This window comes from Rousettus aegyptiacus, unplaced genomic scaffold (assembly GCF_014176215.1).
Source record: "Rousettus aegyptiacus isolate mRouAeg1 unplaced genomic scaffold, mRouAeg1.p scaffold_m13_p_1, whole genome shotgun sequence".
NCBI classification, from domain to species: Eukaryota; Metazoa; Chordata; class Mammalia; order Chiroptera; family Pteropodidae; genus Rousettus; species Rousettus aegyptiacus.
In genome coordinates this window covers 27,512,618-27,536,715 of record NW_023416284.1, presented here as the reverse complement: position 1 = coordinate 27,536,715, position 24,098 = coordinate 27,512,618, and the positions used below count along the sequence as shown (strand labels likewise).

Sequence of the window (24,098 nt, the reverse complement as noted above, 5' to 3'; positions counted from 1 at the left end):
TCGTAATTGTTAAAGCTAGAGAAACAGGCTCAAAGGACTGTCAAAAACTAAGACGCCATTGCCAGATGAGGAAACTACTGCTGTTGCTACTGCAAATCACATTCCACTCTCCTAACAGTGTTGGCTTCTCCAAAGTCTCATGCTGGTACACCATGTTCTAAACCTGCATCCTGGCTACAAGAAATACGAATGCATTCTCTGTGTTGTCTGAAGAGTCATAGGCTATCTAATCTTTACACAAGGTGAAGGAATTCATAAAAGTGCTGGGTAGCAAACACAAGAAAATACATATAGAAAAAGCAGATAATTTTGTGTATAACATTGGCAGAAAGACTATCACAAAAAACCTCCAATGTACACTTGCCAACACATTATTTTCCTAAAAGGCAAAGACTTGGTCCCAAATTTAGACTTTCAAAGAGTATTAACTGATACTAGCCTAGCCTACTTAAATATTACTTTCCCACTTTACCAGTCCCCTAAAACCTAAGTACCAATGCGCACAGCTATCTCAGTTCTGAGAATCCTGAGCACATTCTGGAAATGAGCACCACCACCTGGACTTGTATAGCACTACAAGACTCTTGGATGTGCCACTAGCCTATTCCATATCCCCATCTTCTTTCCCTCTGGCCCCCAAAAGCTGGCCAAAATGATCCAGAATGAGTCTCTTGACAGCAATCAGATTATTCCATAAATTAAGTCGAAGAATATCTAATAAGACATTATAAAAATATAGCCAGAATAGGCTTAGGTTATAAGGGAACTGAGACCACACAATTAATTTCACTGACCTCCACATTCATTAGTGGCCTTCTCATAAGCATTATATTATTTGTTGTTACCATCTCTTCTGACCACAGAAAGGGGCTGAGCCTGTACCGAGTACACCAGGCTCTGTGGCAGACATCAGACAATGCTAAAGTGGGTGTCTTCAATTGGCATGCTGAAATAACTCTCACAAGGTTAGAAATAAGTGGCTTCCAAAGATTAGAATCCATTTGGTCTCTGTTAGACCAGGCTTTCATTCCTTTACCACTGCCTCCCAATAAAAAGAACTTACAAAAAGGCCAAATTATCATAGTAAATATTTTCTAATTTTTCGTATGCACCCACAGTTATATCACTCTAATAAGCGATTAAACATTTTAAGAAAATTTCAAGTAATTACCAGTGGGCATTATCTATTTTCTAATAGGTTTAAGCTAAGGACTTATAAAACAAAACAAGACAGGAATTTACACAAAGACAATTATTTAAGACCTTTATTAACAGGTGCTTGCAGTTTGTTGACTTTTTTGAAAAAATCAAGTTGTAAACTTTTATTACAAATTAAAAATGAAGTTCTTAAAAATCTCGACTTGACCAGATATGAAACAATTTAAAAACCTTTAAAGGTGTATTGAGAAAAACCAGGCGTTTTTTTTTTTTTTTTAAAAAACACGTTTGTCATTACCAAAAAGAGACATCTTTAGGTAAAAATAATAAAAACCCCATGCTGCATAGATAATGCAGATAGTTCGAGTTATCTGGTCAACAGGCAAAAAGCAAGCACTTAAGGTCTTTAGCTCCAATCTTTTGTTCATTTCTTATTGCTGGAATTTCATATTCATTTCTTCTTGTTGGATGACTAAACTGTAAAAGAAAGATAAAGATTATCTTGTACAATTCACTATGAAGCTCTTTTAGGATACCAAACTGTTCCAGATCCCATTAGCTAAGTAGGGAAGGCATTAACGAACCTCTCATATTGGTTTATCCTAAGACAGTGATTTACAATAGAGGTGACATTGCTGTGATAAGAATGGTTACTTGTATGTTATGAATGACTTTTTGTCACCCAGAAAATAGGATAGAGGGAAAAACCCCAAAACATCACTGGCTAAAAATGCTAATTCCAAGGCCAAATAGAGACAATTACATGCCTCTCAGTATCAAGTAAAAAAAGGAATTCCTTAATTTTGGAATTGATTATATGATGTCGAAGTTGCCACTTTCCTCAAAGAGACTATATTAGTCATCATCATTATCTAGGTTATTAATTCTAGTAGCTATCTCACTTCTTTGAATAAGGTTAGCAAGACTTTCCTCAGCTTATTGGTATAATCACTGAACACGTTCAAGAAAGTTCACAAAAAGCTCTACTATTCAAGATACAACGTGAAGATAGGCTTCCAGGTGTCAGCACTGAGGTGGCTGAGTGGCCAACTATGCTCTGATACATGCCATTACCCAAATGGAAATATTTAGGTAATTTTAACATTAATTTTGGTGGAAGACATTCTAAGTAAAAATGGCTTACCTGACCTGATGAACTGGGTTTTTTTTTTTTTTTTTTTCTTTTCTCTTGCATTAATGAACACTACCCATGACTGCTCGGAGGCCAGAGGCTTTAGGCTAACTTACCCGGATGATGGTAGAGATGGTAAGCCGGCATTTACTCAGCCCCGCCCTGCTCAGCCTCGGGAGCGGACGAATTCTCAGCTGGTGGATCGGCTGCTTTTGTCTCTTTGCCATCTTGTGGTTTAGGGTTTTCTGGGCGTCTGCGTCGGTAATTGAAGTTACGGCGGTACCGACGTTGAGGTGGCTGCTGACCTTGGGTCTCATCTCCTTGATTTTCCTTATCTTCTTCATTGCCATCCTCTCTAGGCTGTCTTTGGCGAGGAGGGCCCCTGGAATAAACATTGTGCAAACCTGTAATCACAAAATCTCTCCTTCACCCACCAACCAGTGTTAACACATATCTGGCCTGTTTATCAAGTGGTCTGCAGGTAATCTAACCAAAACAAAGAGCAAATGACTTATATTTCACAAACCAGAGTGGTGACTTTGTACAAGAACTTGAAGTATAAGCTGGAAGATGCACATTTAAGACTGGTTCTTGGACTAGCAATCTCTTATGAACAGCATAACCTATTACAAAATTAACCATGAAATGACTAAAAGTGGCACAGCACCAACAACACTTGACATTACTTTATGACATTTTAAAATGGGTAACCAGGTTTGGGAACAAGTGCTACTAAACTTTACTTAAGAATATGTGCTAAAAAGGCAAGAAATCAAAACTTTCATATAAATGGAAGAATGCAGTCATTAGGGAGTGCAAGAGATACCACTTCATACCCACTAGGCTGGCCATAGTCAAAAGGTTGAAAAATAACCAATGTTGGTGAGAATGTAGAGAAATTAGAACCCTCATACGCTACCAATTTGACTATAACATGGTATGGCAGCAGCTTTGGAAAACAGCTTGGCAATTCTTCAAAATGTTAAGAGTTTCTATATACCTAGCAATCACACTCCTAGTTATATATCCAAGAGAATAATACTCACAAATAACAAAAGTTTAAACCCTAAAATCCATCAACTGATTAATGAAGAAACAAAATGTGGTATCCATACAATGGAGTGTTATTTGGTCATAAAAAAGAATCAAGTACTGGCTGATACATGCTACATGGATGAACCTTAAAAATAGGCTAAAGAAGTCAGACACAAAAAGCCTCATATAATTCTATTTTTATGAAATGTCTATAATACGCAAATCCAGAAACAGAAAGTAGATTAGAGGTAGCCAAGGGTTGGTAGAAGAGAACGGAGTGTGACAGTTAAGGGCTTTTTATTTGTGGGGGCTGGGGTGACAAAAAATGTCTAGAATTAAGATTGTAATAATGGTTACATAACTTGGTGAATATACTAAAAACCGCTGAGTCACACACTTAAAATTAATATCATGCCTTTTATACCTATTGGTCATCATGGGTTCTAATTCCCATTTAGATTTCTATATTCCATTTTCCACCTCTAAACCCTCAATCTACGCTTTCCAATTTTCCTACTTTATTCCTTGTTTCACTAGGACCTATAATCTAGTGATCCTACCACCTATTCTGCCCCTAACTCTCCCTTAAACTTTTTTCTCTTTACCCAATACAAAGCCCACCATTAAACCATTATAACCAACCTTAACCCTAGTGTCTTCATTGGGATAAATGCTGGACAAAGCCAATCTCTCCCTAATCTGAGCCTGCTGCTCAAAATGGCTGGAAAACACAACCATGTTGGTGAACTCACTTTAAATTTGTGATCACTGTTCAATATGATTTCCTCTATTTCTTTTAATTTTACTATCTTTGTCCCAAAGCTGACAGAAAATTTACATACCTAAATTGAGAAATGATTACTAGAAAGTTATGCCATCTCTACAGGTAAAATTATCAATCCTTCATTTATAATTTGGTATAGTTCAGATACGCCTAATGCTTACAAGGTAATGCTTACCTTTATCCTTTCCCTCCCAAAGAAGCATGTCTTAAAGATATAATATAATGCAATTTAAACTATGTTCTTACCTATTTAAGGACAGAAAATTTGAAATTCTATACTTTAGTCAGAGGAAAAAAACAAAACCTTTTATAAAGCAAACCTCATTTAGGCAAGCTGGTTTTAATCAGTGCTAGCAAAAAAAGATGGGAAGAACACATTCTCAAAGATAAATGACTTTGGGTTCACCTCTTAGGCATCTGATGAAAGAAAATGTTAAGTGTTAACAGAAAAGTGATTAAAAGACTGCAGGAGAACTCAGCATCATGCCGAGTCCTAAAATAAACTTAGGAAAATTTTAAATACAAACCATACCTGCGGAATCGTGGTCTGTAACCCCGATACATATTCTGTCTCACTGGTCTACCTTGTTCTCCTGCACCCTGGTTGTCAGCACCCTGAAAAGACAATTGAAATCAAGCCAACTAGATTGATCGGTAACAGAGCAAAAACTCAACCAGACAAATCCAAAGTCTGATTACAGGAGTTAAAAAAAAAAAAAAAAAATCATCTAGTACTGTGATTATATTATGAATTAATTATTAATCCTTTTGGTTGTTATTAAGAATTAAAAAGCGCTTCCCATTACGATTAATAGCTCAAATATAGGGGAAGACACAAGAAAATGCTTAAAATGCAATCCTATTAAAAGTTACCATATGCTGTTGTTGATCCTTTTGCTTTTTCATGAAACTTACCTCCATCACTTCTCCCTGTACAGGAGGGTTGGAATACTGTGGTCGACGCCCATAGGGTCTCCGCATGTAGTAAGGTGGGAACCGTCGCCTGCGGTAGGGCCGGCGCTGTTGGGCCTGGCCTTCGGGAGCACTCTCCGATCCCTCATTTTTTTCCCCACTCTCACTATTCTGGTAATTCTGCTGGTAATTGCGTGGAGGACCCCTGCGACGTGGATAGCGTCTATAATGGTTACGGTCTGCTGCATATTTACTGCCTTGCACTGGAACTCCACCAGGGCCTGTAACATTTGCTGCCTCCGCACCCTACAAAAGCCATCATATATATTGACAGTGATGATGGAATTAAAGACACTTAACAAAATTTACACAAAGCAAGTAAGAAAGGGTCTATGTGGCCAGGGGTGCATAGAAATAATTAAATATTAGTTCCTCACTGTTCCGAAGAGATTGCCCTCTAACTGCAGCCAGCAACATTAGACTTGATGCACCTGTGTTCATGTGGTTACACCTGACCCATCCATCCACATTAAAGTCACCATCCTAATGGATGAGATCTCCAAAATATTTCCATACTAAAGTCAAACCTTTACACAAAAAGCATCCTCACCTTTTCTCCTTCAACAACATCAAACTCCACAGTCTCTCCATCTCCTACACTGCGAAGGTACTTCCTGGGGTTATTCTTCTTTATGGCAGTCTAGTAATATCACATTCCAAAAATAGATTAACAGGGGAGAATAATGTGCTTTTTCATTTAAAACGTACCAGAGTCAATATTATTGTAGCTTGGCTATAACACTTAAAATTAGCTTTAAATAAGACCAAACCATCAATAAATTTAGACAGGGACCAATGCTACCCCCAATCTCAACCAAAATACTCCAATCTTACAAGGCCCCAGCATTTTACTATTTTACAAACTGAAGTAATTTGACACTCAAGACACTATATATTTTAAATGCTTTTAGCAAAAGCATTATTCATATGGCTTTGAAACAAGTGAGGATATCCATCTATCCCCTAAAGACTGCACTTAATAGAAGCTAGCCCCACACAGGGCCAGTTTAGATGACAGGCGAGTTTAGCTTTACATGCTTCAAAGTTGACAAAACCATCTTTGTCCTTGTGTTACCATATCAAGCTCAATTACAAATGTCAAACAAAATCCCTTCCAACCTGTGAAAATACGTCAATGGAAATGTAATTCATATGTTATTAACTATGCCACTTTTTATATTATCTGACTATGGGATAGTTACTACCTTTCACAATACAATGAGTCTCACATTTACTTGTTCTTCAGACTGCTATGAAAAAGTAAAAAGGGAAGAATACCTGACATTTGTAATGCTTCTACAAAGTTCTTTCACACATTACCTATTCGATCTCACTATGATAGATGATGTGAGGTATTATTATTTTTAAACAGGCTTTAAAAAGTTAGGTGACTAGCCCAAGGTCACATAGATAATGAATGGCAGACTATGGATTTTTCTAAATCTAGGTCTTGGGACTCTAAATCCCAGATTCATTCTACGAATTGCAGCGGTATCCATTACAGGATCACTCACGCATTTCAATTCCAAAGGAGGCAGGACAACCAACAATCTGAAGCCAATTAAATTAAACTAAGTTGCCCAGAACTGCAGTCTCCTTAATACACCACTAAGACCTGAGAAGCCAAAATCCACAAGAAACAATACAGGTTCAAACTACTTCCAGAATAAAGACGAAAGTATATTGGTGACACCCTGTAGGTCAGGAGAAGTGGGTGATACATATTCAGCCAAATAATTGATCTCATCTGTCATCTAAACTGTCACAAAGTTTTCATACCTTTCATATATAGCCAACTCCATAAATTACCTGCAGTCACAGGGGATAGCAGAAGTATGGATAATTATAATCCCAAAACTCTTATTTTAGTCAGCATTCATGCCCTCCCTTCTTTCCCCAAACCCTAAAGTGTTGCTAACAGGCAGCAACACTGACAAGCCTTGCTGCCTCGTACCTAAGTAGACATATTCCTTTGAACACATGGACAGGAAGGGAACAGGTAATAAGAGTTGGTATTCAAATTTATAAAACAAACATTTGTTTTAAAATAACATTTTGTCTGAGCAGACCTATATTTGTTCAGAATTTAAATGTTTCCATACTTATATCTGACCCTGAAATCATCTGATAGGGTTTTGGATGTACTAGAAATTTATCTGACTTCTCCCTTGATTGCCAGTGAATGCTGTAAGCAGGGGTCCCCAACCCTTAAGCCGCGGACCAGTACTAGCATCACCATCTCAGCTCCACCTCAGATCATCAGGCATTTAGATTCTCACAGGAGCACTGGTCCTTCGTGCGGAAAAGGTTGGAGACTGCTGCTGTATAGGACATTTCAAGAAAGCTACAAAGCATCCACTTGAGACAGCCCTTCTTAAGAAGTATGCTGCCATCTAAGCTCACAACAGCCTGAAAAAGGTGTTTTAAGTGTGGAATTTGACTGTCGTCTTTTGATGTTTGGATTACAGTAGAAAAAGGTGGTTAAAAAGTTCTTAAGAATGATTTCAATACAAACTGACAATATTTGAACAATCTTAGTGAGGAAAAAAAAAACGAACAAAAGTGAACAAAACCATGGAACACCTAAGTACACATATACCCCCCCCCCCCCACCCACTGCACAGCCATGAGGATAATTAAATCCGGTGGAGTCTAAGATATAATGTATGGGATACTGAGATATTAATGTTCATTTGGCAGTGGCTTACTTTAACAAACATTTTTAATAGTGCTGAAGCATTTTCAAGTTTCCTTAAATGGTACTTGAGGATAATATTCGGCATGGAGAACCTACCCTATATTAGTTTTCTCTTCTCAAAACACTTAAGTCAATCTAAAAATTATTTGAGCAATTACCAACTTTGCCACACTGCCTTTTCTCTTAAACTAGTGACAATTTTTAGATTTTTTCAAGCCAGCCAAAATTCTTCAAAAGTAAAAACATATAATGTATTGTAGCTTTGTCTTATTTCCCTCATTATTACTGTGATCCGTTCTTACCATAGAGGTACACCTTAACAGCATTTCAAAACATCTTGAAGTTTCTATATGTTTATAGCAACGTTATTAGTTTAGGCTATCAAGTTCAGGCTAATGGAGGGGTTTTGCTTATCTAAAATTGGGTTCAAAAATTTAGTGTAATGACTTCATTCAACATTTTAAAAGGCTACAACAATTAATAAAATATCAATTTGAAAACACCTATCCTAAGTGAACTGCCAATACAATATTTCAATGTATACATTTAACGGTGCTACCACTCTTCCTATAGGAATTAAATATACTGCTTGGTGGAAAGACTTAATAATCTTTTTGTAAGGAACAAGAGTTGAGAAGATATCTACCCTATTCTTCTTAAAAGCCTGAGCCAGAAGTATAAATATCCACACGAGCACTCACCTGGTGTACAAATACATCTTCCTTGGTGTCATTCCTGCAAGACAGAGAACCAAGTTGAATAAATTAGAAAATGAATGGAATACATTTCATGTTGCCAAAGATTAATAATATGCTGGGTCCTTTTATGTAACCCCTCCTCCATTTTCCCTATTAGACTTTCTGGCTGCCTACCAGCCATTAGGAAATTAAAAAAACAACCTAATAAGCCTATGATTTCTGCTTTAAAGACTAAGCAGATGCCAAGAGCTGTTAACCTCATAACCTGTAGAAGGATAAAATGTTTAAGAAAGCGAAGTGACCTAAGACATTAAGAAGGTAGAAGCAATTAACAACATATTCTCTCACTCCTTATCCTATTAAGCTTACTAACGTTCCAGCACACCCCATTCTTACCTCTAGAGCTTGGTTACTAACTTATTAAATAGGAGTCCACAAATAATTTCCTTCCATTAATTAATAGCTTCCTTCTTTCCAACTTATACACATAATGAAGTACAAACGTGGACACCACCAATACCATCATTCACATGGCAAGCTTCACACTTGAAAAATAAGCAGGCGAAGATGGATGACTGTTTTTAGTAGCACACACAACCCACTTTTGCTTAATATAAGACACCACTGTACATCAATAATTAGTCTCACTGTTGATAAATACAGATGAAACATTTGCTTCAGACTTTAAAAGTAGTTGTTATAGGAGGCAACATTTGTCCTACTTCTCAGAAAGGAGTTTATTGGAAAATGAGAAATACGTTTTGGGTAGAGGGATCTTGACATGGTAAAACCAGTGACCAGTACATTCAATACAAGCTGAGTTCAAACTGGCTGGAACATAAGCAATTAAACTGTGTGGGAGGATATAGAATAGAGGCTATATCATCATTATAGGCAGAGGACCTAGCAAAAGCTTTTAAGTAGAAGAATGTGACATGATAGATTTATTGGGTATTGAAACCTAATGGCTGCTGTTATGAAAAGTTTGAAGCCGAGGTGCCCAGTTAGTTACAAAAGCTACTCCAGAAGTCCAGACCAGGACTGTGTTTGACATAGTGTACTTGTTAACTGTCTTTAGGTAAACTGTGTGGATAAATGGATGTCAGAAGGGAGGGAAAGGGAATAATGGTCTGAGGTCTGAGTTTTTAGCTTGGAGGCTGGGGTTAAGGTGATGAAACCATGCACAAAAACCACTGGAGGAAAAACAGACTTTCAGACCTTTACTGACTTTCCCTACCCTCTTCATTCTGTTAATAAACCAGAGTGAGAAAGGGCTCAATAGTAGTTCTAGTGTTTAATGACAAAATGAACAAAGGTTACAATGAACTAGACTTGACTGACTGACTGTTGGCTCTTTGCTGATCCGTGTAGTAATACATGCACCAAAACATCCATATAGCTTGGACTATTCTAAGATGAATATAGTTAATTTATGGGAACCGGACAATTTAAAATCTTAAAAACCCACACACAAACCCAGGGATATTATAAAAGCTGCTCAATACATGTGATTGAAAACTGACCTTACAAGCTAGTTGAGTATTAGGAATACCTAGAGAATTAATGGCTGGCTATAATGTCCATCTGTCAAATCTACAGGCATCACATAAACAGCTCTATAGCTAGCATTAATTAGTGTTCATCTCCAACATGATTAAATTTCAAGCCCTAAAGCTCTGAGGGGACAGACAAAAAATTAGTAAAATTTTAGAAAATGAGTAGAGAAAAACAGGAAAGGTGGGCAAAGTCTAGAATAGAGATTCTCAATATGGTCAGTACTGGCCACCAAAAGGCATTTGAAGTTGTTCCAAAGACAGGAGGCATTATTTGCATTAATGGGGTGATGGACTGCTGAATTAACTAGGTAAAGAATTATTTGGCATCCTATTTGACTTTCGAATATATTTACTACTGAGTTTTGAATCTAGCATTTTATACTGCTTTAATATACTTATTAAATTTACTAAAAATACAACTTCAGTGGTGGATTTTTTTTTATTGCTAATGATAATGCTGCTAGTCTGAGTAGCCAATACAGCACACTTTTTATCAATCCGTATTTGTGGTGGCATTGACTATTCATCATGTCTTCCAATGAAGGTAGCAAATAGATACATATCAAATACATGCACTGCAACAAAAGTTAATAGCTATCTATGAACTTTATTTCAGGTATGTAAAAATATTAAGAAATTTATCAAAACTACTTATTCAGTCAGGACAACCTTCTTAAAAAATAGTACAAGGTAGGCAGCACACACAAGATAATGTTATCTCCCTGGAAGACAGCTTCGGGAGCTGTTTTGTCAGTAGGTAGATACAGCTGGCCCTCTGCCATTTGCAGCTTCCATATTCACGAATTTAACTAACCCAGGATAAAAAAATATTCAGGAAAAAATTGTTATATCGCTGTTGATATGTACTCTGTAGTTATGCCTACAATGGATGCCTCTATAATGAACGTGTCTAAGATATTTTTCTTGTCATTATTACCTAGACAACAGAGTATAACTATATAGCATTTACACTGTACAGTCACGTGCTGCTTAATAGGGATATGTTCTGAGAAATGCATCATCAGCTGATTTTGTCATTGTGCAAACATTGTAGAGTACACTTTCACAAATCTAGGCTACAAACCTGTACAGCATGTTACCATACTGAATACTGTAGGCAATTAATTGTAAACACAATGGTAAGTCTCTGTGTACTTAAATACAAAAAATATACAGTAAAAATACAGTATTAAGAGTTAATAAAAGGTACATCCTGTATAGGGCACTTATGAATGTAGCTCACAGGACTGGAAGTTGCTCTCAGTGGGTCAGTGAAAAAGGAGTGACTGAATGTAAAGTCCTAGGACATTATTGTCTACTACTTAGAATTTAAAAATACTGTACACTTAGGCTACACTAAACTTATTTAACATTTTCTTCAATAATTAACCATAGCTTACTATAACCTTACTTTACTGCAATAAATGCTTAAAATTTGATTTATAACAGCTTAAAACACAAACAGTATAGCTGTACAAAAATATTTTCTTTATATCCATATTCTATAAGTTTTGTTTTACAAATTTTTAGTTTTATTTTTTAAACTTTCCTAAAAACCAAGACATAAACATGCATATACTAACTTATGCCTACAGAGGGTCAGGATCAACACTACTGTCTTACACATCCACTTCTTGTCTCACTAGAAAGAAATTCTTCAGGAGAAATAACTCACGAGAGTTGTCATCTCCTATGATAACAATGCCTTCTAGAATATCTCCTGAAGAAGCTGCCTGAGGTTCTTCCTGAGAAGGTGTAATTCTTTTCAGAAATATGCCTGTGGGTTGTTTCTTCTTTTATCATAGATTTGCTGGTAAGCAGCTTGCATCATTAACATTTTTCTCTATTAGTGAAAACCTTTTGGTGTTGGGGGAACAAAGGAGCCCCTATTTTCAAACTTTTAAAGGAACCTGTTGAAGTCTGCAAAAGCTTCTGCTAAATGCTTCACTGTCAATTTCTTGTCCTAGGGTTTTTTTTTCTTTCTTTTCCTCTTGTATTTTCTCTTGCTTCTTCTGCTATGCTCTCCTAGGCCAACAGCTCCTCCGGAACCACATCGAGGAGCTCCTCCGTGTCATTCTCATCCACACCTAGTTAGGATTAATTGTTTGCCATCCCAACCAGTCCTTTTGATATTTGCAACCTTTGCGTTAAGAAAATGTGACAGCCGCAGCAACACTAGGCAATAGGAATTTTCTGGTTCCATTAAAATCTTATGGGACCACTGTTACATGTGCAGTCCATCGGAAACTGAAAAGTTGTTATGCAGCAGATACACTGCCTATTAGTCAATTAAAAGCCATCCTGGTTACCAGATTGACAGTTTTGCTACTGCAGTGCCTGTGTTCACGTAACACTTCATTCTACTTAGTAATGGCCCCAAAATACAACAGTGATCCTGGCAACTAAAATATGATAAAGAAAAGCCATAAAGTGCCTCCTTTAAGTGATAGTGCATGAAGAGCAAAAACCAGTATATGTAGACTTTGGTACTATCTGCAGTTTTAGTCATCCACTGTGTGTGTGCGTGCTGGAACATACCCATTGCAGATGGGGAAAGAGGGGGGAGAGATATTACTGTACCATGGCCAAAGTGTATCTAGATTTTAGGAAGAAATTTGATAGCAACAAATACAGCTTTAGCCAAAATAGAATACTATGGTTTGGATGAATTAAATCAACCTAGCTGCAACTTATTAAATGACTATCCAGAAATTCAAGGCACTACTAACAGAAAACCCAATTTTTAGTCCTCATTCTATTTACACCTGCATAACCTTAGAAAGCTGCGCTTTCCTCAATGGATCTTTTTTCTTCACCTGCAAAATGGGAAAAACTAAACCAGACACATAACATTACTGAGGATTTAAGTTTAAGATACAGTGCCAAGTGCTTAAAATATGTTACTTGATCCTTACAATCTCTGAGGCAGGTGCTATTATTAATCCCTAAAATGAGGAAAATGAAGTATGTGTTTATTTGCTTGTGATTCCACAAGCTCTTGTCTTTACTATGTTGAGAACGGAAAAAGGACGAGTTTGGAAACCTTTACATTTTAGCTTTAAAGGTAGATTAAAGCATACGGTTTCTCCAATTTGTTGGAGAGGACAACTAACAAGCATCTGTACATCCTTATCTGCAGCACACTAAGTTATTCCATGTAATTAGAACAGGGCTCTGCTATGCACACACCCTTAAAAATGTAAAAACCATTGTTAGCTCACAAACCATACAAAAACAATGAGTGGTGGTAGTTTGTTGACCCCTGATCTATAGCAATACTGGAAAAAATACACACCATGGCCACTAGAGATATTTCTGGAGAGAGAAAAGCAGCAATTAAAATAAGATGATTGAAGTGGCTCATCAAGAAGCATGTTTTAACCTTTAGCTATTATTAATGTAATAGAAGGGAATGCAGGCATCCCCAGTACTGTACCTTACCTTTCGTGGTATATCTGGAAAACTAAGAGGCATACTTGCTTTTCAAAATAAAATGTAATTAGTGCCACTTTTTACTTTTCTAAATATTATTCTTTCCTCTTATCCCATCTTGCTAGTTCTTTTGCCACAGGTTACTGGGCCAATAATGAAGGACCAAAAGTCCAAAGGCTTCCTTCATTCCTTTAATAAAGTTGAGTATTTGCTTGTGCTAGCTAGCCAGCCAAGCACTTTGCTAAGCACCAGAAATAAAAAGAAAACACGGATCATCCTTAAGGGTTTCAATCTGGAAGACCACCATCATTCAATCCAATACAGCAGTGAATTACCAAATGTTTTCTGCATATGGTATGATAAACCATACTAATCAGAGCAAGGAGGAAGGGGCAAATGGGCTATACAGCACAATGACTGAAAACTCCTTAACAGAAGCCAAAGTTGGAATATTAGCTATTCTATTCCTAACTACATGATCTTGGACAAGATGCCTTGGTTTGTAAAGCGGAGACTATCCACCTATTAAATGTTTGCTAATTATCATCTTTTAAAAACCTAGTGAAGCCCATGCTATAACAAAACATAAGCCTCTCCATATTGCTGCCACTTGAAATAATTACTTTACTTGCAGTCCAGTTTCTAGAACTGCTGTCCAATAGAAATAAAATACAAGCCAAATATCTAAGTTTGTTTTCTAGTAGCCATAACAAAAAGTAAAAACTGGAAAAATTAATTTTGTCAGTTCAACACATATAGTCAATGTAAAAAAATTGAAAATATTTTACATTTTTCTTTTTATACAAAGTCTTCATAATCTGGTGCAGATTTCACATTTATGGCTACTGTACTGGACAGCAAAGGTCTACAATATTCCAACAGTGTCAGTCAATATATTGTACATCGATCACTCCATTTTCCTGCAGTCAAGTGTACTCTTTGTTGTATTCTTCTACTCCACTTTTTTGTTAATAAGGGCATTATTTACTACTAAAATTTTTAATGAAAGGACACAGTTGGCAGGTTTTCTCATCTATCTAGTAGAATAGTATTATCATTGAGCAAACAACAGTACTGACTTCAAGAAAAAATGAAGCACACAGATGGCAAGAGACTAAGGAAGAAAAAAGGATACCATTTTAAATTAAGTTAGGAGAATGCTAAAGGAAAAAGAAATCTTGCTGGGATTGAAAGAAAACAGAAGTCTCTTTAATAGTTCCTAATGTAGCGCACCTAAGGTAAAAACATGTAGCCAGTACTAAACTCCTATATTACTAAATCTATCCAGATTAAAGAATCTTAAAATATTCCAAAATTTCAGATAACATTTTTTGTTACCAATCCATAGCACTGCCTTAAATGAGACCTATCATTCACACATTTATCTAGCCATAACCAAATGCTCCCATGTTATTATCTTGTTCGAGGTTAGAGAACCAAGCCATTTTAACAGCTTAATTTTGCCCAATTCCATAAATTAATTTATAATCCTTTGGTTATAAAAATCAAACTCCAGGGTTTATTATCTATATAGGCTCCAAAACACAAAGTATCTTGACACAAATTTCTAAGTCCCGCAGATGGCTACGAGATCACAAAGCCATTTATCATTATATTTGTGCTCTATTAAACACTCCCCACACCTAGCAGACACGGTCGAATTTCCCACATTATTTTCTACTATTCTGCCAGTATTAGGTGAGCTAGATTCTTTCAAGGGCTGAGACTGGAGGGTAGGAAACTTAGCAGTGGAGTACAGTCCCACTACTAGGAAAACAGAAGGTGAATAAGCTAGTTCTCCATTCTAGATTTTAAATATCAGTAACCTGGTGAACACTGAATGACTTTCTTTAAGTCTTCCCTAGTGTCACAGCATTTAGTCAGTTATGTACTGCTGCCCATGCCTTCCATGGTTTAGAAAGATTTTACTATGTGATCAAGTTAATATCAATTTGACTTTTAACAGCCCAAAAGACTTGGCAATCACCTTTCCACAGGTTCACAAACTTTTAAAATCCTTTATTCCTTAATTGCTTCCCAATATTAGCTATTAAGCAAGTTCTTTACTTTGTAAAGCCAATCTGTACGCTAATCAGAATCTATTATAGCAATCCCTAACTTCGTGAAACAGGCAGTGAAAAGTAGAAAGGTTTTCAAATCTGAGGAACTAGTACTCACACAGATCATTTAAGAAAGGAGTCTTTTCCAGTAGCTAAGAATAGCCACCCCTAAGAAATTATCTGTAACTACATGGACAAGGACCAAACTGAAGATGACTAGGGTCTATTTTCATAGTCAGTAAAGCAGCAGTTAGTGAACATAAACTCGAGTCAGAAAATCAAATTCAAATCCCAGCTCTGCACTTACTAGCTAGTCTCTTCCTAGAGCAAGTTTACTCAATCTTTCTGTGCCCTAGAATGGTACCTATACCTTAAAGGTTTAAGGATTACACAGATTGGATCATTTAAAGCATTTACAACAGTACCCAATATAAGTACTTGATACACATGACCTACTTCTATTTATTATCATTGTGGATTAAGAAGTCACCCTCATCAGTTATATATACATGGAATCCCCAAAAGGGACATGTTCCTCCCCACCCCCGCCAAGGGAGACTAAACCTGACAGCCACTAAAAGAGGGATAGCTAAGTTGTTCTCTGGCTAGGTTTATTATACACCTTCCTAGATCATGGATAATAAACTCAAATGCATACAGAGGTCAGGCAGGAGGGGAAATTAAGAGGAGATAGCTAAGCCTGACAATCTGTGGTAAATACAGAATATATGCTCTATTTAAAGGTGATAATATTCACAACCAGATGAATTTTGATTTACATGAGACTACAGGCCCTAATACTAAAATTCAGATTTTAAAAAATAATCTAGATAGTTTTGGTGTTATCTCCTGAATTTTAACTGTCAATAATTAATTCCTGTTCTTTTAAGACACTGTATTGTCCAAACAGAACATCCGAGGAAAGATTTAGCACTAGGTCACCAGTTTGTGACCACTGCTTTATTCAATTCTCTTTGCTCTAAATTCCTTGCCCACTCCAAAACCTTTGAATGATTAATTTAGCATTTTAAGTACTCTAGAGAACAGAAAAGAATTCCTATCTGGTCATTATAAAGACACATGTACCATTAAAAAATAAATTGTTACTGATTTACGCCAATCTTGAGTTTGGGGAGCATGGGTATATCCATAACAGCAGGAAGCAAAAGACAAAATCAGGTTTCTAGCTTAAAATAGCAGACTCAAACCCTGAAACCACTGACCCCTGTGGCATCCTTCTAATGACACCTTCGACAGTTTTAAGTTTTTCATAATAAAATAAAAAATAATTTGGAGGCATCAACAAACCCCTTGTCACATAATCCAATTAATTTTTGCAGACTCAGCACATAAAGAATTAACAATGAAGTTCTCAGAATTCCTAGATTACATAGCCTAACAAAGCCAAAAATTTTTGCCATTTCGAAAGCTCTAAGCTCTTCTTATTTAGCATCTTTTATACAATAGAATCACCAGGGGGGAAAAAAACCTTAAAAAAAAAAATTCTCACAAAGCTATACCAATGACTATCATACAATAAATTCAGATCGAAATGTTTACCATGAAAACTCATTCCTTTAAAGGCAAAAAATTTACATGAAACTTTTTAACTATAAAAATCCTAAGAACCTAAGGCATACAATCATAGAACTTTAAGATTAAAATTAAAGTCATGGCAATCATCTCAAACACTGCATCTTCTCCTTCACAGAGAAACAGCACAACTATGTGACATTCTCCCTGCACCCCAGGTGTCTCTAGCTCTGTTAGCTTCCAGAACTATAGTTCTTTAAGAGTTACATTTTCCCTTAATCAAGGCAAACCTCTCCTGGACTCTTAATTGCAGTCAGATTTTACAGTGTCTTAAGCAAAAGTCTCAGATTCATTGAAATAACCAGTTTAGAAATATAAACCACATTTGAACCAGTTAATCAGGCAAAATAGTTGAGGCTTGGACAGTACAAACAAAGGATCATCAAAAGCCAATTTACATTTAACTTGCTCTGGAGGATAACCAATTGAGTTGATTGCAAGTCAGAACAGAGATATTAAGTAATGGCATCTCATAAGATGAAAATTTAAATATGTAAAGAACTATTCTTTCATCTTGGATATCAATTGTTCATCTCAAAAATATCATAACCTATGACCATTTAACAAAATACAGCATAAAAGCACATACTACAATTTTTAAAGCACACACAAACTACAATCTAAACACTGAAAAGACTTCAAATTACAGTCCTTTCAGCTGTGCACACTAGTGATAGCCTATGATTACAGAGTCAAGGTTAAAAGCAATGTGTCTTGTACCCCAGACCCAGTGAATCCAAGCTTCCAAAGGAAAGCTTAGGAGTCTGCATTTTTAACACTCTTCCAAGGTAAGTGCACTTAAATTAAAGAGCCACTGGGGTTTAATGGTTAGGCCAGTAAGATAGCAATACTAACTGAAATGCTAACAAATTCAGAGATGAACCAAAATGCGGTAAATCAAATCTAAGCACCAAAGCATTCACTTCTTTCCTCACTAGTAACCCATTATCAAAAAACTGATGAAAACCGTAGCCTGTCAGGAAGGCAGACAGTGTAAGAACAAATAGAAAATTCCTAAAGATTCTGGAACAAAATGTTTCTTCACAACTGCAAACGTGGAAAACAGACCATTTATATGCTTACAATCTCTTTTGCTCCCTCTCTCAACATCAGCCAATTGTCTCTTTCAGCCTGATATTGCCCATTTGGTTTCCTGTAGTATCCATTTTGCAAACATTATGTATTACTTTTTGCTATGTGTTCTTTTAAAGATCTAGTTGTTAATACCTTGTAAAGTAGTGATGTAAAAAAGAAAATGCTGAGATGACTATATCATACCTGTAAAGCCAATAACTACTATCAGCATACACTGCTTTACACCCACATAACTGCACTAGCCTTGGCAGCCATCTTGAAAATGATGCCCGGCTCACAAGGGAGACCACGAAGATTACTATGAGTAAACTGCACCTTACCATATTGTTACAAACAGTTCAAAGCATTAATCCTAAAGATGTAGTTTGTAGCTTTGCCTTCAAATACTAAGAACAATGTTAACATGGACTAAAGCCACTCTATCAACTACAACTAAATCTTTAGTTAAAAAAAAAAAAAAATAATAGGTCATGATTTGGGGACGAGGAAGTAGAAGAAATAAAAATTAAGGAAAGGAAAGGGCCATTTTGTTCTAGATGTTACTCTATGAGCGAATAAAAACTCTGTTGTCAAAGCAATCCTAATATGAAATTTATCTGAGGCATTCGAGATAGCAGATGTTGAAACATCAAACAAAGGCAAAATAGCCTCAGTCACCAGGATGACCAGATCTCATATTTGCATTGTTAAATCATGTTACCTCCAAAGATTAACAATAACTATCAATAGAATGTAAATAACCTACATACCAACCGGTGGGTCACACTTTCAAATACCAGTTTCAGTAACATATAAAATGAGAATAAAAACGTGGGGGTCCGAGTCTTAACAGCATTATACTAGATCTTAATTTCCTCAGTTTGCCCTGTTAGACTTCTCACTCTCTCCGTTGCCTTTTAAATTGCTTTGTACGATTACAAGCCTTTTAAGTTAGCTTAATATTTAGATGCAAAACGAGGACAATCTCGAGACCAATTAATCCCTTCCAAGGAAAACAAACAAATCCCACAAACATACCAGACGGAGCAACCTAAGCATGCTTAAACAATCCCACGTCTGCAGCTTGGAGCAGAGCGTGCAAGAGGTATGACAGTGAACTCACCTGTTGATGAAACCATATCCGTTTCTTACATTGAACCATTTTACTGTTCCCAAAACCTTCGTTGCTGAAAGGGGAAAAAAAACCCACGATTACCAGGCATCCTTTTTTAAAACCGCCAAGCTTCAGCATCCGGTCCTTGCGCGCTTCCCGGCGGCTGCCCGCGACCACCTGACAGCCTTTCTCTTCAGAGCCCGCTCGCCCCACTGCCCAGCCGTGCTCCGGCCCCCACTGCGCCTCCGCGGTCCACGTGGGTGAGTTCTAGGCCGCTGCAGCCAGGGGCGCAGGCCCAAGCTGGTTGCGCGCGGAGACAGCGGGCGCGGATGCGGGGCGGCGAGCACGTGAGGGAAGGGGAAGCCGCCCGGCCTGCGTAGGCGACGCGCCGCGCCCTCTGGGTACACGCGGAAGGGAGCGGGTGGAGAACGGAACAACAGCGTGCGGACCCCGGCGCACGCGGCCCGCAGGGAGGGGAGGGACCCCTTCGCACATGCGGTCGACGGCGCGCGGACGGCCCGGGGGAGGGGCGCGCGGCAGCGCGGGGTCCACAGGGGCGCGGGAGACGGCGCGCGCGCGCCTGCCGGGCACGCGGGCCAGACAGGCCGGCGTCCGCGAGGGCGCGGGCCTGGGGGAGGGGCAGCCGCGCGCCACCGAGTGGGTCCCCGCCAGCCGCGCGCCCGCCGGCTCGCCCCGCTTCGGGTAACGGTTCCGCCGCTAGGCTATCATATGGCCCCACGCCCGTCCCCGTCCGGCCCTCACCGATGACCTTCTTGTCCCCGCCGGCAGGCGCCGCCGATGTGAGGCCGCCCGGGCCGCCGCTCCCTGCGCCGCTGCCCGTAGTGCCGGGCTTGGTGTCGGCAGCGCTGAGGGCGGGGGCGGCGGGGGGGGCGGCGGGCGGCTGCTGGGTCTCGGCCTCGCTGCTCATGGTTGCGGTGATGGTGACTGGGGCCGGCTGCGGCAGCTACGGCTCCTCCCGGGGTGTGATGGTAACTAGGCCGGCGGCGGCGGTGGGGCTGCTCAGGGCTCTCTGGGGTCCGCTCTCCGCTCCCGCTACCGATCGAACTAGCGAGAATGGCGGGACGGGCGGGATAAGCCCTGCGATCGACCCGCCCTAAACATCTTTCACTGGCCAGGAACATGGTCAATCTCGCCACCTGACCCTAATTCCTGAAGCCTATTGGCTAATGTTTTATCACTCCTCCACTTTCATTGGCTCTTAGGCGGCTAATTCGGCCGACCTACAACCGTTCCTGCCTCCGCCGCCGCCATAGAGACCGGAACTAGAATTAGAGTAGTCGCCACGAGAACCATAGAGTACCCGAGAGGATGGGCAAGAGTGAACGTGACTTTCATGAGGCTGTACTTGGGCTGGCGGGCCATACGTCCAGGCTTGTGTCTTGGTCGTAGGAAAGGCACGGCCAAACGCCTGAGCTGGGATTGCCTTACTTGATCCGGGGGCTTGGAAGGGGCCTCGCCGATACCTTAGCCCCCTGTGGAAAGAAGGCCTACCTTCCTTCCTGCTCCAAGTATGGTCCTTGTGACCTCATACCATTACTGCCAATAGAGCCGTCTTTTCTACAATGGCCGTGTTACTTGCGGCACAGCAGAGGATTTCTGGAACAGACTTACACGTATGCATTCAAAGAGCGTCCGTTTTTGGCGGAGCAGTCACCTTGGAGGGACCACGCAGGCTCTCAGGCTGCCACTGCTCGGCACATTTAGGGCGGAGGGCGGGGGCGTGCTCCATGGGGATCTGCCTTACGATCCATTTTACCAGGCATGTAAGGGCTGTCTCATTAAGCATTCACGTCTTTTTGCATTGGCCACAAATCAGAGTTAATATCAAAAACGTTTATTGAGCAAGCTAGACATCTTTCTTGCATTTTATTCTTACAACAGGCACGTGAAATAGGGATTACTATCCACGTTTCACAAACGATTTATAATCGAGGTTGCCACATGCTGTAGAAGTTCTTCATTCGTTGTTTATTAAGCGTCCACTATCTGCTTGGGATAGACTAGTATGCCAGTTTCTACCTTAAATTCAGTGTAGGGATGAAGTCAGAAATTTAAAAAGCCAACACCCCAGCGATGCAAAAACACAGCCTTTGGAGAATGAAGGTGGAGTGCTGACTGCAGGCACTTGGAAGTTTATGCTAATGCCTGGAGGCTAGACAATATAGGGTTTGAATGGAATGCAAGTATTAACAATAAGACTATAATGAAGACATTGGGTTACAGAGGTAGGCAGGGTGAAATTAGGGATAGTTTATTTGGAATTCATCCTAAGGGCAATAGTGAGAAGGGTAATTTAGAGTTGTAACCAGGGAGTGGCATAATTTATTTTTTTAATGGTTGCTAAGTGGAGAACTGGTTTAAGAGGGGCAAAAATGGAAGTAGGGAAAAGTTAGGCTAGTGCAATAGTCCTTATCCTATCAGTATCATCCAGGCCTGTCAATTCCACTTCCTAAAGGCCTCCTTGAATCAGTATTAAAAATCTCTAATCTCTTCATTCCTCCTGCCATCACTCTAGTGTAGGCCATTATCTATTGCTTAGAGCAGTAGGCAAACTTGTTTTTTCAAAAAAATTTTATTTATGGACACTAAAATTTGAATTTCATGTAAGTTTTACTTCACATACTCTTTAGAAATTTTCAACCGTTGAAACATTAAAAACCATTCTTATTCTTAGCTACGAGCCATTGAAAAACAGAGATGGCCTGCTAACTGTAGTTTGCTGACCATAGCTTAGAGCACTGCTATGGCCTCCTAGCCAGTCTACCTCTTTCTTGCTCTAATATTCCCGACCACAATATCCAGAATGTTCTTTTGAACATAACTTATTTAAAATCTTTCAGTGACTACCACTACCCTTAAGAAGGTCCGAATTTCTTAACGTGGTTTACAGGACTCTGTGACTTCTTTAAACTTACCTTTCATCTTTCACATTCCTTGTCCAACCTTCCAGACCTTTTAGTCATTGCCTTCTTTGGACTATCACATACTATTCCCTGTACTTGTTACACTTCCTTTCTCTCTTCTTTGCTTGCTTAACTCTTCATCCTGTAGGTCTTGCTTCAAATGTTACTAGGTCAGAAGGCCCTCCTATCCTAACACTGTAATGCACTAATTAAATCTTTCCAGCCAAACCATGACTTCCTGGAGCATCTAGCACAGTACCTGACAAATTATCTTAATAAATTTGTTAAATGAATGAGATGGTGTAGAAAATGGGTCAGAGAAGGTGGTACTAGCAGCAGGTCATCTGGGCAGCTGTACCATGTGAAAAGGCTTGCAGCAACAATGTGTATGGAGAGAAGTAGGTGGAATCTAGCTAGAGCCGCTATTCATCTGTTCCATCTCTAGATGACTGCTAAAAAGAAAATGTTTCCTAAAAAGGCAGTTCTGCCAACACTGAGGACATTTAAAAGTGTGCCTGATAGGCTTGAGAGATTTTACCCAAAGTGGAGTTACAAAGACAACGGCGGCAGCACCTCTGAGAATAAGTGAGCAACCTTCCCCATGTGACTGCTTTGAAGGGATGGCTTCTCAAACAAGAATATGAGTTCTGTAACATTTGTCTTTAAAATGTTACTTAAAAGTATCATTACTTACTCATCCAATTAAGCTCTCCTGCTCAGGGGACATAAAGATGAGCTACTTTCTGCTAGTTTCCTTGTAGCCACTTCTCTACCACTGTAGGGATGGTAACTGAAGCACTGGAGGGAGACCTGTTCAGGTCAAAATTCTGTTGTGAGGTGGGAGCTCTCTACTTCACAGTTCTTCTAATCCCAATGCTACCCTGAGAGCTCACATTGCCCAGGATGGTGACCACAGTTCAGACAACTCCAGTGTCTATCTTTAAGTGATGTGAAAGGCAAGGCAGTTCATTCGGAGAATTTCCTTTGCAAAATAAGTTTCACTTTCTTCCTCATCTTGAACATTCTGGCCAAAGAACACAGTTCTCTCTTCCTGGAAAGCCCTCCCCACTCTTATCTCCCGGCTAATTCTAACCAATAGGCTAATTCTAACCAATCTGTCAATACTTACTCTTCTTCTCACTGCCAGTCTCTCCACCCCGCTCCCATAGCATCTTGTACACAGCATTACCATTCCCATAACAAATGTTTATTGAGCACTTACTAGGTACTGGATGCTTAAATCTTCTAGGTGCTGGGGACATAGTTAAAAAAAAAAAAAAAAAGCAACCAATTTTCCTGTCCCCTAAGGGCTCACATTCTAATATTCACCACATTGTATCAAAACTGTGCCTATCTCCTGTCCAAGCATGGCCACATCTTATCTTTGCAGCTCCAGTGAAGAGGACAGAGACTGGCATAGAATGCAGGTGCCAAGTATAACTAAATTCAACTGAATGGCCCATCACAAGAATGTCAGCTCAGGATTCAGCTGCTCATCCTTCCTACCTCTTCATAATTCCATTCTGTCTGGTTACTTGATCACAGTTTTTCACTGTGTCCCCTGAATCCTGTTTACCTAGCTATAGAGTTGTAAATATACTATATGTTCCCTGTATAGCTCACCGTCCCTCTTGTTCCCCAAACGCTGAAATGGCACTTTTAACCAGGTTCTATTCTGTCACAGAATTCAACTCTGTTACCTCTGCTGCTGCAATAGCCTACTGCCAGTTAGTTTTAGGTCATCTTGTCCATTGCCCAGGAGAAAGTAGAAATGGGAGAACATAGAAATTACCTTATGACAGGAACACCAGGGAAGTCTCTTTACCTCTTGAACATTTATACTCAGTGGAATCTTTTTATGTTGAGTT

The 24,098-nt window shown here is 39.1% G+C and overlaps 1 protein-coding gene across 2 annotated transcripts; it reads right to left on the bottom strand.

Annotated features, from left to right (window-relative positions):
- Positions 1-1,237: 1,237 nt before the first annotated feature.
- YBX1 (Y-box binding protein 1) lies at positions 1,238-20,381 on the bottom strand. Of its 2 annotated transcripts, XM_016139982.2 has the most exons (8): positions 20,069-20,380; positions 19,316-19,379; positions 8,481-8,514; positions 5,632-5,721; positions 5,025-5,327; positions 4,642-4,724; positions 2,407-2,672; positions 1,238-1,635 (listed from the first exon to the last, which is right to left on the bottom strand). In XM_016139982.2, the coding sequence occupies exons 1-7, from the start codon at positions 20,232-20,234 to the stop codon at positions 2,438-2,440; spliced, it is 975 nt and encodes a 324-aa protein (XP_015995468.2). In that variant the 5' UTR covers positions 20,235-20,380; the 3' UTR covers positions 1,238-1,635; positions 2,407-2,437. The 2 variants fall into 2 exon arrangements, with proteins under 2 accessions (XP_015995468.2, XP_036088614.1); XM_036232721.1 differs by lacking the exon at positions 5,632-5,721 and having other exon boundaries at positions 20,069-20,381.
- Between the last annotated feature and the right edge of the window lie 3,717 nt (positions 20,382-24,098).